The 14,808-nt window shown below is 31.3% G+C and overlaps 1 protein-coding gene across 1 annotated transcript in view; it reads left to right on the top strand.

Annotated features, from left to right (window-relative positions):
- Positions 1 to 463: 463 nt before the first annotated feature.
- LOC119600789 (kinesin-like protein KIF14) overlaps positions 464 to 14,808 on the top strand; it is a 211,439-nt gene continuing 197,094 nt past the window's right edge. Inside the window, exon 1 of the mRNA XM_037951337.1 lies at positions 464 to 1,994. Coding sequence (XP_037807265.1) covers positions 594 to 1,994 — 1,401 coding nt within the window. The 5' untranslated portion in view covers positions 464 to 593. The remainder of the gene's footprint in view (positions 1,995 to 14,808) is intronic.

Genomic DNA, 14,808 nt, shown 5'->3' on the forward strand with positions numbered 1-14,808 from the left:
GACAGAGAAAACAAATTTTTGAGTTTAATACAGACAGTGCGTTAAAACAAGCAACACTATATAATGCTATTTTGTAAACAAAACAACAAAGCAAAAGAAAATAAACAAAAGGAAAATAAATTTTGTGCAAAATTTTAAAAAGTTTTAATTGTATATAAATTATGTGTTTTATTAATATATATACTTATTATGTTGTTTTATTTTTTTATTTTTTACAACAATTTACCAATAATTTACTTACCTCCAATAAGAAAATTTAAAAAAAACCCAAAAAATAAGTCCAAAACAAAACCAGTTGAAATGGTATCGTGTGAAAGACACAAATATATATCTTTGCCGTGATGCCTCTGTATACTTTGTGGTTAAAGGCCACATTACAGTAAAGTCGTCTTATTGAATTTTTTGAAGTCAAAAAGTCAACTTCGACTTTTCCGGCAAAGGTCGATTCTTTGTTTATTTTTTGAAGGTATGGCAACACTATGATATCAAAAATATTAATGCGAAGTGAATACAGCAATGACAATTTCAAGTTGATAATTCAAATATTAAGCGGTCAATTTTTTTTTTGAAAATCTGTAAAATATATTTGCAACATGAATAACTCAAGTCACTATATGTCTCCGAATAGAATTATAAAAAGCAATTCTAAAGCAGTTTTTAGTGAGGGAAAGTCAACGTTGCGGGATGGTGTTCTCCTGAACTGTGCACAAAAACGTTTAAATACTAATATTAATAGTGTTAAAAATGAACTCGATGAATCAGAATTATTAAAAGATTCTCCAATTATATCGTCGCCATCCACATCACGTTGCAAATCTAAAAATTCTGTTATAAATGCTTGCTACACTCCATCATCTCTGTTTCGCAGTGCGAATGCATGTTCAACACCAATTAGTGGACGAAGCACGAAGAAATCTAAGCAATGTCTCATGAATTCTAGTCGAAAAAATAATGATGCTGAGGATCGTTTAAAAGTCGCTGTACGCGTTAGACCATTAAATGCCAAGGAGTGTTTGATTGCTTCTGTATCTAATATTATAAGGGTAAATAACAACGAAGTAACTGTTTTGGTTGGCTCCAGTGCTGATGCATCATCAGGTGTCAGCCACTCATTTACATATGATCATGTTTTCTCCAGTTGCAATCCTGATTCGCCAGATTATGCGCATCAAAAGGACGTTTTTTTAAAAACAGCACAGCCATTAATTGTTCGTTCTTTTGAAGGCTATAACACATGTCTTTTTGCATATGGCCAAACTGGTTCTGGAAAATCGTATAGCATGATGGGCATTGACACACTGGAAAGCTTTGACAGACAAGAAAAACATTTACACAGAGTTGAAATGAATGCTGATGCGGGAATAATTCCAAGATTTTGCCATGAGCTTTTCCAGTATATAGAAAATGGAAAAGAAAAATTCCATGCCGAAGTCGAAGTCAGTTATTTTGAAATTTATAATGAAAAAATCCATGATCTACTTTGTGTTACACAAGACATGGAAAACAGTACTAATGGAAGACTTTTGGGGGGAACGCCAATAAAAATGAACAGAAAGGCTCTTAAGGTCCGCGAACATCCCATTTGGGGTCCATATGTCGTCGATCTCAGTGTACATCCAGTAGATTCATTTGAGGCCTTACGAAATTGGTTAATTGTTGGTAACTCCCAGCGTGCCACGGCAGCTACTGGATTGAATGACAAAAGCTCCCGTTCACATTCTATTTTTAATATAATGCTTAAAATAAATAAATCGGACTCCATTGAATGCAAGGGCAGCAATAAAATTGAGCAATCTCGACGCAGTAAAATAAGTCTTGTTGACTTAGCAGGCAGTGAACGTATAAGTGGTTCGAGCAGTGAAAGAATACGCGAGGGAGTACACATCAATAAAAGCCTCCTTACATTAGGAAAGGTTATATCGGCACTTTCAGATGATCGAAATAGTTCTGTATTCGTACCATATAGAGAAAGCGTTCTTACGTGGCTTTTAAGGGTAAGTACGATTTTATTTAAAAATTTATTTATACCAACGGTGACCAGAAAGAGAATGTTTAAAACGCATATGTTGTAGTGTAAAATATAAAAGAGAACATAAGTAAAAATATGTGTGCTTTGCACTTAAAAAAATTATATTTTATACTTATTTGTGTCATTCATATTATTAGTACCTATTATAAATGAATAACGGAAGGAATGTATGTACTATTGTTGTATGTATGTGTTGATGAAAGTATGTACATGTATACATCATCCTTTTATATCCTTTGGAATTTCTAATATATTTTTCTTAAAAAAAATTTATTTATATATTCTTCACCTTCTACTAAATTTTTGTTCTTATAGCTGTATTAGTTTATTATTACTCTAATATTAAAAAAAATTTATTTCTTGAAAAATACGGAAATCAATGTGAGATAATATTGGACATTAATTTTTTTTACTTGAACAAAACCAAATACAACTGAAAGTAGAGTTCTTATATAGAAAAACTGTGTTCTCAGTTTTAAATTTTCTGATCCCTTTTCCTTTTTAAAGGACTTTAAACTTTTAAGGATATAATATTTTTTTACATTTATTCGAATATTTTTATACCTGTGTTATTGGGCGTGATATTAAGTAGTACGATCCCTAAAAATGGAAATACCCTTTTAAATGTTATCCTTCCATATAAAGGATGAAATTATTAAATTGATAATTTTTTATTTATCAGGACAAACAAAATTAAAATTATTTTTTTTGTTCTGAAAAATAAAAACAAATGAATTTAATAATTCAATTCTTTACAAAAATTACGCGTTCCATCCCATTAAGCCACTATAAATCGAATTGAGTTTTGTTCAAGCTATAGTAACTATAGTAACTTTATTTTGGAATTATACACTTACTGCCTTATTCATAAACATTTATCAAAGGTTTATAAAACAAAGGCCTTTCGTTCTTGAATTTGCCATCAATCATATTTTTCTAACTTTATTTATTTAAAAAAAAGGAGTTTAATTGGTTTTCATTGCAAATCAATGCAAAATATTTCTGTATAATTTCCTTTTAGCTCCCTATCGCGATTTCAGAAAGATGGCAAGATCGTGCAAGTAGGAATAATAAGGAATCAAAATATATAAATTTTTCGATGGTGGGTATAAAAAATAGGATTTTGTAGTGTATTTGGGAATAAAAAATAACTATTTGGCAATGAGGACTGGCAGCACACAGTGGGGCAGAATGGAAATTTTTTGGAAATAAATCTGGCATTTCTAAACGTCTGATCCGATTGGGATAAAATTTGGCGTGAGCGTAGCCAAGGAGTATTCGAGTTTTGAAGATGAACCCTGCAGATGCCCCAGGGACGGCGCTGTGGCGGCTCAAAGTAGGGTACCTACGACATGTAAAATTTTTAAACTCGTGCCATTTTTTTGTTTTTCACCCAAATACAAAGATTTTTATATTTTCTGAAAGCGCTCGACGAGATCTTGAAAAAACATGCTTATCTCTTATAATATCAGAGTTATAGGCATTAATTTAGTGATACAAAATTTACCATACCTTGGTCCGCCTTTTTTTGAATACCGGGCGTAATTTTGGAGCAAATGGACTCAATTTTTTCTTGTTAGTTAGACAACAAAATTTCCAATAATATACAAATCAATATCAATATCAGATCAATATCATTTACAGATCCAAAAATATACGTTTTTTAATTTAACAATTCAAAAAATTTTAGATTTTTGCCGTTTTTTTTACCAAAAATGTGTCTTAACTCATTTATTAATAAAATTAAATTTTCTTTAAGAACATATAACAATTTTATAGTTTTCTAAAAGGTATCTTTACGCAGAACGCTTTAGCGTAAAAAACTTGTCCTATTTTTTGAAAATGTTACCACTGCGTCCTTCCGAATATGACCTATTTTTTTATCAAAACTTCAACTTTGGGCGACATGTTCTAAAATCCCAAATCTGGGATCAGAAAACTGAAAGCAGTTTTGGAAACCTCAATATGTTTTCTATTTACTCCAAAAGTATGTGGACCCTATGGGCAAAAAAGTAAAAAATCCCATTTTTGGGATTTTCATTCCTATTTTTGGGAATTGCGGGATGCCCTTTGACCTTTTCAATTTTTTTTTTGCATTTTCTTATTTGAAATGACAAATTTAACAAGCGTTGAAAATTTCATTGAGTTTTGTTCATAAATAAAGATTTTGTCATATATTACATATTTGTTTAATTTCTAAAACTATGATTTATATCAAAATTTTAATAGGGTCGCAGATAGCTACAACAATTTAGTCCATATTTATCCCTTAATATATTTTTTTAGTTAGATATGGAAATTCTCGACCCTTTACAAAAAATTTTAAGCCAATATCTCAATTACATTCAAAAATATATTCATTTAAACCTGTGTCCTTTAACTTCATCTTTTTCATATTTTAGTATTAAGTATGACAGAACATACATTTGGTGTTGAATAAAATATTTGGACAATTTTTAAAAATTATTTAGTTAATTATTTTGTTAAAGACTATAACATTGTATATACAATAAAAAAATTATAATTTTATTATGAGCCACGCACAACAACACCTAAATCACCCCACACAAACCACCTTTCCCGCCCACCGAAATATAAAACACAATTTAATACAATATCATCAGTTAGTATAATAGCTTTTTTTATTTGAACTGTTTATCTTAAACATATACAATTAATTCTTATAACCTACTTATATAGTTAATTCCTAACACTACTTATTTTCTATAAAATAATCTGTCATATCGGTATACATATCCAGAAGGTAATATAAGTCCTTTAAATCTTCCTTGTTTTGAGATGATAGAGTTTCATAACAAATCCATCTTTTTCGCATAGTTGAAAGAACAGGATCAGAAGATAGAAGTAAACTATTAAAAATATCTTCATTCTGTGATTGCCTGGAGCATTTTCTTGAGCTAAATAGTTGAACATGCTTAAAATCTCGATTCCTCGCTTCCTGGGCTTCTTCTGTTAACTCTCCAAGTGGAAGAATATTCGATTCAATTATTATTTGACCATGACACAATATTTTGTGTACTGTTGGTGTTAGTTCCCTCCATGGATACAGAGATACAAGTAATTTAGAAATTTCAGATGTATATTCCCCAAATCGATTTCCATTAATTTTATGTTTATTGTTCAGTGCCATTAAAATAATGTTAACTCTTCGAAGAAACTCCTTGTCGATTCCAGTTATTTTTGAAGTAATTTCAAAATCACGATAAAACCTTCTCGCCGTATTACCGTCATTTGTACTACCACAACTTGGAAGTGGTTTGTCTATGTTTCATCCCATCTGAACTTTAAATTCTTCTTGGATTCTGCTTTTTTCCGCAGCTCTCAGTTCTTTCAATTCTTCATTATTTTTTGTTGATTTAGTAAGATTCTCTGGCTCACTTCTATATTTGAGGTCGTATGCTATGTGTAAAAAGTAATCCAAAAATCGTATTCTGGCATGAAGTGGTGAAATTCCGAAAGACAGGACTTCTTCATTAATACTTCTGCTTTTGTTTATATTTGAGAATTTCGACTTTTTCTCATTACATATTGAGCATCTCCAGAAGGAAGAAGTTTCTGTTATGGCATTGCTGACCTTTCCATCAATCATTGTTAAGATTAGCTGATATGATACCTTAATAGAGAATTCTTTTATTTTTATGCAAATGGGCTCCAGTGCATTTATTTCATCTTTTAAATATTCCACTAAATCATTTGTTGTTTTCTTTGACTCCTTTATATATTCAAATCCAATGGGTCTACAAAAATTTTTTGAACCCGGAGTTGTATTGATCCATATATCTTCAAATGAATTTCCGATGCTTGACGATGATGGATTAAGGGAATATGAACGAATTCGTAATGGCACTAATGATGACATAAATACACTTTTGTAGTCTGCTAATGTCCGACTTCCACAAGCTTGTTTGTATTCTGGAAGTCCTGATAAACCGTCACATCCCCACTTACACATTAAGACAACATCACAGTTATGAATTTTCCTTAGTTGGTCTTCTGAAAAGTCTGACACAATTCTTGATGCTGTGTTTTCGAGCAAAGATGATTATCAATACAAGCTTCCACATCATTAACAGCAATAGGTAGGATAGTTTGTTTTTTTTTTCCTGGATCGTAAGTGGATCCAAAGTAAAAAATTACGAATTGTCTACCTATTAACATTTAGGACTATATTACTATAACCTGTAATTCAGTCATTAATATTTCTTATTAGTGAATGAATCGAAATTATCATTACCTGTATATTTTTACCTACATGATCATAAACGAAACAGAACGAAATGATCTGTCGAAAAAATTCAGGTAAAAAATAGTTATAAATTTCTGAAAATTTAAGCATAATAGGACCTTTCAATTATAAGGATAAGCAAACAAATATAAAATAGGTAAATATAAGATTTAAATATGTTCTGTCATATTTAATACTAAAATATGAAAAATATGAAATTAAAGGATACAGGTTTAAATGAACATATTTTTGAATGTAATTGAGATATTGGCTTGAAAATTTTTGTAAAGAATCGAGAATTTCCATATCTAACTAAATTGTTGTAGCTATCTGCGACCCTATTAAAATTTTGATATAAATCATAGTTTTAGAAATTAAACAAATATGTAATATATGACAAAATCTTTATTTATGAACAAAACTCAATGAAATTTTCAACGCTTGTTAAATTTGTCATTTCAAATAAAAAATTGAAAAGGTCAAAGGGCATCCCGCAATTCGCAAAAATAGGAATGAAAATCCCAAAAATGGGATTTTTTACTTTTTTGCCCATAGGGTCCACATTTCTTTCAGGGCTGGGAAAATACTTTTGGAGTAAATAGAAAACATATTGAGGTTTCCAAAACTACTTTCAGTTTTCTGATCCCAGCTTTGGGATTTTAGAACATGTCGCCCAAAGTTGAAGTTTTGATAAAAAATAGGTCATATTCGGAAGGACGCAGTGGTAACATTTTCAAAAAATAGGACAAGTTTTTTACGCTAAAGCGTTCTGCGTAAAGATACCTTTTAGAAAACTATAAAATTGTTATATGTTCTTAAAGAAAATTTTATTTTAATAATAAAAGAGTTAAGACACATTTTTGGTAAAAAAACGGCAAAAATCTAAAATTTTTTGAATTTTTAAATTAAAAAACGTATATTTTTGGATCTGTAAATGATATTGATCTGAAATTTTTTGTATATTATTGGAAATTTTGTTGTCTAACTAACAAGAAAAAATTGAGTCCATTTGGTCCAAAATTACGCCCGGTATTCAAAAAAAGGCGGACCAAGGTATGGTAAATTTTGTATCACTAAATTAATGCCTATAACTCTGATATTATAAGAGATAAGTAGTATGTCCAAGCATGTTTTTTCAAGATCTCGTCGAGCGCTTTCAGAAAATATAAAAATCTTTTTTGAAAAACAAAAAAATGGCACGAGTTTAAAAATTTTACATGTCGTAGGTACCCTACTTTGAGCCGCCACATCGCCGTCCCTGGGGCATCTGTAGGGTTCATCTTTAAAACTTAAACTTGAATACTCCTTGGCTACGCTCACGCCAAATTTTATCCCAATCGGATCAGCCGTTTAGAAATGCCAGATTTATTTCCAAAAAATTTCCATTCTGCCCCACTGTGCAGCAGTGGATACAGTATACTTCAAAATTATACTGAAATTTTATATAAACTTCGAAAAAACACAACTATTGTTCAAACAGGGTTAAAAATTCCAATTTTAACTTTTCTTAACTTTTTAGATAATTTTCTTAAAATTGTGAAATTTAATACTGACTTATTGCCTAATTTTCGGAAAAAAATTGAAAAAGTGAAATTTTTTCCAAATAAATGTATTTCTAAACAATGGTTTCGATGTCCGGTCTCTTACTCAAAAAATAATAGAATAATATTTAACAGATACACTGAGTCCACAAGTGTTCAGCAAATAATATCCTATATATACAGTGGGGAGCACAAATGAGTACATGATGGTACTTTGTACACTTTCCCACCAAAAGTAATTGATGTCATACTTTACATCATTAAAAGATTGTGGTTTACTTTTGACATCCAAATATCGGATTTTTACTGCTTCTAAAAACTACATCTAGTAGTTCAAAGTTGTCAATAATTAACAACATCCCTCCAATGACACGCTAATATCTAAATATCCAGCAACTTTATGATAGAGAGTAATTTTAAATTTACTCTCAATCAAGAAAATATCCAAAAAAGTACGGGAACGCCAATTTGTAAAAAGTTCCAAGTTTTTGTTTATAACCCAGCAAATAAAGTGGGGAAAAAGAAGTAGAATTTTCACCACAAATAACATACTTCATTCCTTCACTATCACTTGAAGTGTAAAGTTGTTTTTTCATAAAGTTCTTAAAACCTTTTTATTAAAATACAGTTATTCCATTCTGTGTTTAACAACAAAAAACTCTTGCAAAAATATACATATACAAAATTCTATTAAAAAAAAGTATAACAAAATTAAACGCAAACGTCTAGAAGATTTTGTTGCCTCTCAATGGCAAAACATGTGTGAAACAGCTGTTTCGATAGCAACTGTGCCACCAATAACTATATTGAAGTGCAAAATAGAACAAATAAAAGAAATTTGTCGATTACTCAACATAAAGGATTACTCGATTCGTAAAATATTAATTGGTATCAAACTTTTTTGTGTCAATATTGAAGATTTTAATGTGGTTCGAAAGTCTCTCACAGATAAATTTCAATTCGAGTGGTTTACATATGCTGCTAAAAATGAAAAACCTTACAAAGCTATATTACTTGGCTTAGAAAAAACCGACCCAGCTGTTATTAAAAATCGGCTCGTTGAAATGGGGCTTAAATGCATTGATGTCAAAATCGTTACAAAACCTAGAGACAATAGTGAGCAAATAATATTTATCGTTTATTTTGAAAGAAAATCCATAACGCTAAAAGAATTAAGGCAAAAATATTATTCAATTGATTATATTAGGGTGAAATGGGAATACCAAAAACGTAACAAATCGAAACTGACACAGTGTTATAACTGTCAGATGTTTGGCCATGGATCGAGTAGATGTATGGTTAAAACTTTTTGTGCGAAATGTGCAGAGAACCACAAAACTTCTGAGTGTAATTCTCTAACTGAAAAATGTGCTAACCTCAATGGTCCCCATAAAGCTATGTCTTCTGATTGTCCAAGTAGGCAAACATACAATCAATTAAGACAAAGAAATCAACCAAAAAATGTCAGACGAAGTGCTCCTAAATACAACAACAACAATAACTATAATGTAAATTTCCCAAATATGCTGAGCCAAAATTATTTGCCTAATGGCAGTTCTAATATAAGTTACAATCAAGTTGTTAACGAGAATAACAATAGTCCATCTAATAATGATTTATTTTCTTTTGAAGAAATAAAAAATATGACCTTTGAGCTAATTGCAAATTTAAGAAAATGCAAGACACGGGAAGAACAATTTGAGGTTGTCACCAATCTTGCCTACACTGAAAATAATCCATGCCTAATATACACGAAAAATGTTGTACATTGTACGAAATGATTCGTGGTTTCGCACCACGAAATTCTTTCGTAATATATACGAAATTGTACGAAATATTTTAGTAAAATGCAAAATAATTTTATGTAATTTTAGAAAAAAAAATTATTCATTTTACGATTTTTTTAAAGACAAATATTTTAGTTCTTTTAAAATAATTATTGTAAATTTAGAAAAAGATTGCGAATTAAAAAAAAAAAAAACATTATTAAAAATTACGTTTAATTTAACTCCCTTAAAATTACGAAAATAACAAACAAAAAAAATCGTAACAAAATAATTTTTTTGTGAAATCAAAAATAATGCTTGTATATTACTAAATAATCTTGTTACGAAAAAAATTCGTTACTTTCGTTAAATTATTTTTGTAAAAGAAAACAAAGTTTCTTAATATATACACCATTTTGGAAAATGTGTAAAGTAATTAAGAAAAAACATAATATTATTTCAACACTAAAAGATAATAATATAATTTGCAAAACGCAACAAGAAAAAGCTGATATTTTGGCGCTCAATTTCTGCAAGAATCACAATATTTCGTCCAATCTAAGTGATATTTCCACTGTTTCGGAAATTAATAATACTGCAAATGTTCTACGTTCTACTAATGCAATACCACAAACTAATTATTTTATTAATAAGAAAAAAGTTGCTCTTTTAATTAAAGAATTAAAAAATAAAAAATACCGGGGGATATTGACGGAATAAATAACAAATGCCTAAAGAATTTACCACGTAAAGGCTTAATATTCTTAACAACAGTCATAAATAGTTGTTTACAATTATGTTATTTTCCCCACGCATGGAAAATATCTAAAACAATACCAATTCTCAAACCTGGTAAACATCCCGATTTTCCGGCTTCGTATAGACCAATAAGTTTGCTGTCTTCAGCTAGAAAGATTTTTGAGAAAAAATCATTTTTGAAAAACTCACCATCTACATTGATGAGCATGATGTACTTCCGAAACAACAATTTGGCTTCAGAAAGGAACACAATACCTCTCAACCACGCGTAAAAATAAGAAAAATGGTTAAAAATAATTTCCAAAACAATAAATCAACCGGCATGACATTGCTTGACATAAAAGCTGCGTTTGACTCTGTCTGGCACAACGGATTAGTCCTTAAGTTAAAGAGACTAAGGAACTCATTAAATTAGTCAAAAGTTTTCTCAGTGAAAGAACGTTCTATGTCTATATAGGAAAAACTAAATCACAAGTAATAAATATAACAGCTGGTTGTCCACAAGGATCTTGCCTCTCGCCAATATTATACAACGTTTTTACAGCTGATATTCCAATCTTTTCGAACTGTACAACATCAATATTTGCCGATGATACGTCCATTCTCAGTTCTGATGAACAAGCAACTAATATAATGTCAAATCTTCAAAATGCCTTAATTGGTCTCAATGCGTACTTTAATAAGTGGAATATTATGGTCAATCCTGAAAAAACAAAAGCCATATATTTCACAAGAAAACGAAAATCTTGTTTCGTACCACAAAATTCTCTACATTTTATGAACCACGATATTACCTGGGACGACAAAGTTAAATACTTAGATGTTATGCTTGATACTAAATTGAACTTTAATCACCATTTACCATTCCTCGTGGATAAAATTAATAAAATGACCAGAATTATGTATCCCTTCATAAACAGAAATTCAGAGCTAAATGTAGACAACAAAAAACCTATATTAAAATCTATTTTTCTTCCGTTATTTTACTATTGTGCTCCAGTATGGTCAACCTCCGCTAAATGCCACCTTAAAAAGTTCCAGATATCACAAAACAAACTGCTTAAAATGATATTTAACCTACCTTGCCAAGAATAGAGGTAGGGCTTACTTCGCCTCTAAAGCTGTCATATTTAAAATTGGGAAGGTGCCGATTGGAAGGGCTGTTACAACAAGCCTCGAAAAGGACACTAAAAAACCTAAGACCACAGCATCAGTATCCACTACTGATAACGCATTCCCCGACAGCCGGTTCTACGTACCGGAATGACCCGAAATTTTTCGGCCAAGGGCTGTCAACCTCAGCAACAACTACACATTTTTACCAACGGGTCAACATCTTCCGGCATTGCTGCTCCGTATCCTATTGGTCCGTGCCGGAATCGAACTAAATCCCGGACCATGGTTCTGTACAGTTTGCCAGAACCGGTTGCACCATATGTCCACCCAATTACGGTGCAACGCTTGTTTGGGCTGGTGTCACCTCAGAAACTGCTTTGGACTAAATCATCATCGGGAGTGGTCGGAGACTTTTGTCGCCCCATGCTGCCAACAACAGCGACGAAATTCATTGGCATCATCGACATCGTCATCGTCGTCATCCTACGCCACACCTCCACCCTCCCCACCGCAATCACAACAACCGCAGCAAACACAACATCTTCAGCAGCAACAACAACCCTCGCCGCTGACTCCATCGATTGCGGTCCAGAGACCTGGGGTGATATCCATATTGCAGTTTAACTGCAATGGCCTCCAGAGTAAATTACCCGAGATAACCAGATTTATGCAGCAAAACAACATCGTGGTCGCTGCGGTCCAGGAGACAAAACTGACGAGTAATTCCAGTCTGCACAGTTGTAACGGTTACAACGTTCTCCGAAAAGACCGCACCAGAAGCAACGGTGGGGCATTGCATTTATAATTCATAACACAGTGCAGTATAGAGCTCTTTCCCTTGATCTCAACGCTAGGGACCAATACCTTGAAGTCCAAGGTATTGCAGTCAGATCTGGGGAAACCGAAGCGCTCGACGAGATCTTGAAAAAACATGCTTATCTCTTATAATATCAGAGTTATAGGCATTAATTTAGTGATACAAAATTTACCATACCTTGGTCCGCCTTTTTTTGAATACCGGGCGTAATTTTGGAGCAAATGGACTCAATTTTTTCTTGTTAGTTAGACAACAAAATTTCCAATAATATACAAATCAATATCAATATCAGATCAATATCATTTACAGATCCAAAAATATACGTTTTTTAATTTAACAATTCAAAAAATTTTAGATTTTTGCCGTTTTTTTTTTACCAAAAATGTGTCTTAACTCATTTATTAATAAAATTAAATTTTCTTTAAGAACATATAACAATTTTATAGTTTTCTAAAAGGTATCTTTACGCAGAACGCTTTAGCGTAAAAAACTTGTCCTATTTTTTGAAAATGTTACCACTGCGTCCTTCCGAATATGACCTATTTTTTTATCAAAACTTCAACTTTGGGCGACATGTTCTAAAATCCCAAATCTGGGATCAGAAAACTGAAAGCAGTTTTGGAAACCTCAATATGTTTTCTATTTACTCCAAAAGTATGTGGACCCTATGGGCAAAAAAGAAAAAAATCCCATTTTTGGGATTTTCATTCCTATTTTTGGGAATTGCGGGATGCCCTTTGACCTTTTCAATTTTTTTTTTGCATTTTCTTATTTGAAATGACAAATTTAACAAGCGTTGAAAATTTCATTGAGTTTTGTTCATAAATAAAGATTTTGTCATATATTACATATTTGTTTAATTTCTAAAACTATGATTTATATCAAAATTTTAATAGGGTCGCAGATAGCTACAACAATTTAGTCCATATTTATCCCTTAATATATTTTTTTAGTTAGATATGGAAATTCTCGACCCTTTACAAAAAATTTGAAGCCAATATCTCAATTACATTCAAAAATATATTCATTTAAACCTGTGTCCTTTAACTTCATCTTTTTCATATTTTAGTATTAAGTATGACAGAACATACATTTGGTGTTGAATAAAATATTTGGACAATTTTTAAAAATTATTTAGTTAATTATTTTGTTAAAGACTATAACATTGTATATACAATAAAAAAATTATAATTTTATTATGAGCCACGCACAACAACACCTAAATCACCCCACACAAACCACCTTTCCCGCCCACCGAAATATAGAACACAATTTAATACAATATCATCAGTTAGTATAATAGCTTTTTTTATTTGAACTGTTTATCTTAAACATATACAATTAATTCTTATAACCTACTTATATAGTTAATTCCTAACACTACTTATTTTCTATAAAATAATCTGTCATATCGGTATACATATCCAGAAGGTAATATAAGTCCTTTAAATCTTCCTTGTTTTGAGATGATAGAGTTTCATAACAAATCCATCTTTTTCGCATAGTTGAAAGAACAGGATCAGAAGATAGAAGTAAACTATTAAAAATATCTTCATTCTGTGATTGCCTGGAGCATTTTCTTGAGCTAAATAGTTGAACATGCTTAAAATCTCGATTCCTCGCTTCCTGGGCTTCTTCTGTTAACTCTCCAAGTGGAAGAATATTCGATTCAATTATTATTTGACCATGACACAATATTTTGTGTACTGTTGGTGTTAGTTCCCTCCATGGATACAGAGATACAAGTAATTTAGAAATTTCAGATGTATATTCCCCAAATCGATTTCCATTAATTTTATGTTTATTGTTCAGTGCCATTAAAATAATGTTAACTCTTCGAAGAAACTCCTTGTCGATTCCAGTTATTTTTGAAGTAATTTCAAAATCACGATAAAACCTTCTCGCCGTATTACCGTCATTTGTACTACCACAACTTGGAAGTGGTTTGTCTATGTTTCATCCCATCTGAACTTTAAATTCTTCTTGGATTCTGCTTTTTTCCGCAGCTCTCAGTTCTTTCAATTCTTCATTATTTTTTGTTGATTTAGTAAGATTCTCTGGCTCACTTCTATATTTGAGGTCGTATGCTATGTGTAAAAAGTAATCCAAAAATCGTATTCTGGCATGAAGTGGTGAAATTCCGAAAGACAGGACTTCTTCATTAATACTTCTGCTTTTGTTTATATTTGAGAATTTCGACTTTTTCTCATTACATATTGAGCATCTCCAGAAGGAAGAAGTTTCTGTTATGGCATTGCTGACCTTTCCATCAATCATTGTTAAGATTAGCTGATATGATACCTTAATAGAGAATTCTTTTATTTTTATGCAAATGGGCTCCAGTGCATTTATTTCATCTTTTAAATATTCCACTAAATCATTTGTTGTTTTCTTTGACTCCTTTATATATTCAAATCCAATGGGTCTACAAAAATTTTTTGAACCCGGAGTTGTATTGATCCATATATCTTCAAATGAATTTCCGATGCTTGACGATGATGGATTAAGGGAATATGAACGAATTCGTAATGGCA

This window comes from Lucilia sericata, unplaced genomic scaffold (genome assembly GCF_015586225.1).
Source record: "Lucilia sericata isolate MDLA Ls3-8-SP2 unplaced genomic scaffold, ASM1558622v1 Contig000121F_arrow, whole genome shotgun sequence".
NCBI lineage: Eukaryota > Metazoa > Arthropoda > Insecta > Diptera > Calliphoridae > Lucilia > Lucilia sericata.